This window comes from Lottia gigantea, assembly GCF_000327385.1.
Source record: "Lottia gigantea unplaced genomic scaffold LOTGIsca_502, whole genome shotgun sequence".
NCBI classification, from domain to species: domain Eukaryota; kingdom Metazoa; phylum Mollusca; class Gastropoda; family Lottiidae; genus Lottia; species Lottia gigantea.
The window spans coordinates 41,450-44,437 of record NW_008709724.1 but is presented as its reverse complement, the minus strand read 5'-3'; the positions used below and the strand labels follow the sequence as shown (position 1 = coordinate 44,437).

At 32.5% G+C, this 2,988-nt stretch overlaps 1 protein-coding gene across 1 annotated transcript in view; it reads left to right on the top strand.

Annotated features, from left to right (window-relative positions):
* Positions 1 to 901: 901 nt before the first annotated feature.
* The window catches only part of LOTGIDRAFT_94696 (hypothetical protein), a gene marked incomplete at both ends in the record, with an annotated part of 16,089 nt that continues 14,002 nt past the window's right edge, over positions 902 to 2,988 (top strand). The window contains 2 exons of the mRNA XM_009062319.1: positions 902 to 992; positions 1,176 to 1,258. Of these exons, the coding sequence (XP_009060567.1) occupies positions 902 to 992; positions 1,176 to 1,258 (174 nt within the window). The remainder of the gene's footprint in view (positions 993 to 1,175; positions 1,259 to 2,988) is intronic.

Below are 2,988 nucleotides of genomic sequence, written 5' to 3'. Positions count from 1 at the left end.
TAGACCTAGGGTTGTTACAAACGTGTTAACTTTTATTCAAGAGATCTGTGTCTTATTTTTGAAAACTAACTAAGGATGAATTAATTAAGATGTTTTCATCATCTGATTGGTCAACTAAGGATGATTTAACAGTTTCCTTGGCCAATCACTAAAATTTATTTTGAATTTTGTTTTATTATCCAATCATACTTCTGTATCTCTTGAAATCTGGATAATTTTATTAGTTAACTTAAGCAATAATTAGAGGACTGTATCACTTAAAAAAACTTCTAACTGTGTTCAGTGTTCTACTTCATTTAGATTATCTACCGTGATTATGTCTTTGTATAAATAGAATGATGTTACATTTAGCGGAAGTATAAAATCAATATAAACCTATTTAGAACTAGTTCTTGCCACATTGAGCTGCTTCCATGTCTATTTATGGTAACTAGGCTCAGTACAAAGTCTGTTACACCAGATGGGTTCAAGTCTTGGCATATTTTGTAAAAAAATTACCTTAATAACCATTCCACATAGATCTGATGTCAATAATATCCAAATTTATTGCTAAAAATGCATTAATATTCAAGACATTACAAGTTATTGTTAAAATTTGCATTTATGTAAACAAAACTTATAGTGTTTTGCATTTTCCATGTAAATTTTTGTGCATAAACGCAGTCTTCCATCGTAATAAAGACATCCAAATATTTTTGGTATTTTTAAAATGGACTAGAAATTAGCCTTAAGTCAAAACGAGATTTTTCTATACATTTTGAAGACTTTTATGGACCATATGAGAAATATGTATTGCAGTACTTATTGTTAGTGATTATCAGTAAGATCTATTAGTGTTAGCACCTCCATTTGAGACATCATATGAATATTGTGTGTTTATTTTATTTTTCAGAACTGTGATGTCGAAATATTGGCTATAGTCAATGATGCTGTAGGAACATTGATGTCTGCTGCCCATAGTGACAGGAACTGTGAAATTGGCCTCATTTTAGGTAAGTTTTATATCTTTTAGAGCAGTTATTACCATTTTTTCTGTGGTAGTCTCCACATGCCATCCATGGTCTGACAGACTCCATGTGAGGAATTGTGGGATGTTTCAGAGCCAAATTTTCCAGTAAGTTTGTGATTTTCTAGAAACAGAATTGAATACATCTCCAAATTGATTAAATTTTCAGGTACAGGTTGTAACGCATGTTATATGGAGAATTTAGATAATGTTGGATTGTGGGAAGCCCCAGGTGATGATCATCCACAACAGGTAAGACAGTTCAACTTCTTTGATTGTGTTATTATTTTATCTGTTTGATTTTTACTTGTGGTCTGTAAGATATTTACCCTTAAACCATAAGTATTATGTGATTTTTGTTGCCTTGAGATTGTTACAAAAATAACACGGTATAAATGTATTTGGTTCCTTGTTACATATAAGGTGAATATACACTTCCAAACCTCTCTGTTTAAGTGACATTAGAGCATCTCATTGTATGGATATTTTGACATATGTTGGTTGGAGTAGAGTCAGAAAAAAAAAGGCCCTGTTAAATGGGGATTTTCCACAAATCCGAAGATGTGTTTTTTGTAACATAATATTAAAGTACCTTTCCGATGATTGTAAATTAGTGTTGGACATCACCGTAAAGTTTTTTTGGTATCACGTGACCTTTGAACTTTTGGCTGCGCACGCTGTTTTAAATGATGGAACTGCAGACATGACATAGATGGTGTAGGGAGAAAATGATGGTATGACTGAACTACAAAAACATTCATCTTTCCAAATATATCTGGGTTTTGCAGATTCAAGATATCTAAGTAGGTTTAAAACCCCTGTACCTCCTTCAGAGATGCAGAAAGTTCCCATTTAACAAGGCCTTTTTTTCTGTCTCTACACCAGCCTACATCCTATCCAAATATCTATCAGAGGCTGGAATAGAGTCTACTAATTGTATAAGTTTTTCTCAAGAGGCCCAAGTTCTGAGTTTAAATAACAGCTTATTCTACATTACCCTAAAGATAAAAGTAAACTTTCATGTTCTTGGTATCTTAATGAGCAATTATCTACAGACATTTTGTGACATTTCTTGAATATTCTTTATGAAACTAAAATAACATCATAATTATTTATAGTATGTATCAATTTCTTCCCTCTGTCAGTGATGTAGTTAAGAGGGGCTGACATGGAAAAAGCGTCTAGTCGTTTGGATGGGACAATAAACCCGAGGCCCCGTGTGCTACAGACTATGCATGTTAGAGATCACTCGACAGTTGGAAATCGAAAAAGAGCAGGCTAATGTCGCTGTCCTGGCAAAATTTCCCTCATTGCACCCTGCATGGCATAGTCCGCCTTCATTAGCCCACAAGGTGCAGAATAGTAGGAAGTAAAACCCCATTCATTTCATTTCTTTTGTATCAATTTCTCACCTATTCTCTAATTGCCTTGTATCATGTGTTAGAATTCTCGAAATAATAATCAGATGACAAATCTGAATAAAAATGTGACAAAAAACAGATGACTCCTACAATACATAGTTAGCAAATTCAATTCTTACAAGTTATTTACTGGTATTTATATGCCACTATGCCCGATAACTGAACCCTAAAACTATCGTATATACAGCATAATAATGAAAGTTTGTAATTTCATCTTGGACCATATTTTTAAGTTTTCTTATGAAAATCTAATAGTTGACTTAATATCACATGTGAACACGAGAATATTACAAACATATCATTTAAATAAAATAAAAATTTATTGCTCATTTTGCACTGCAACTGGACTAATGAATTTGGTTTTTACCACATAGAAAAATTGGTTTGATATGCTTTTGCACTTAAAGCCTATTTGGATAGCCATTTTCGCACTGCTCAATAAAGTTATTTTTAATAACTGTCTATTTTAATAACACATCATGTCACAAGACTAAACAATTTTATATATGAACATAAACCCAATACCATTTTACACAATTCATGTACGTTTCAAAATCTTTT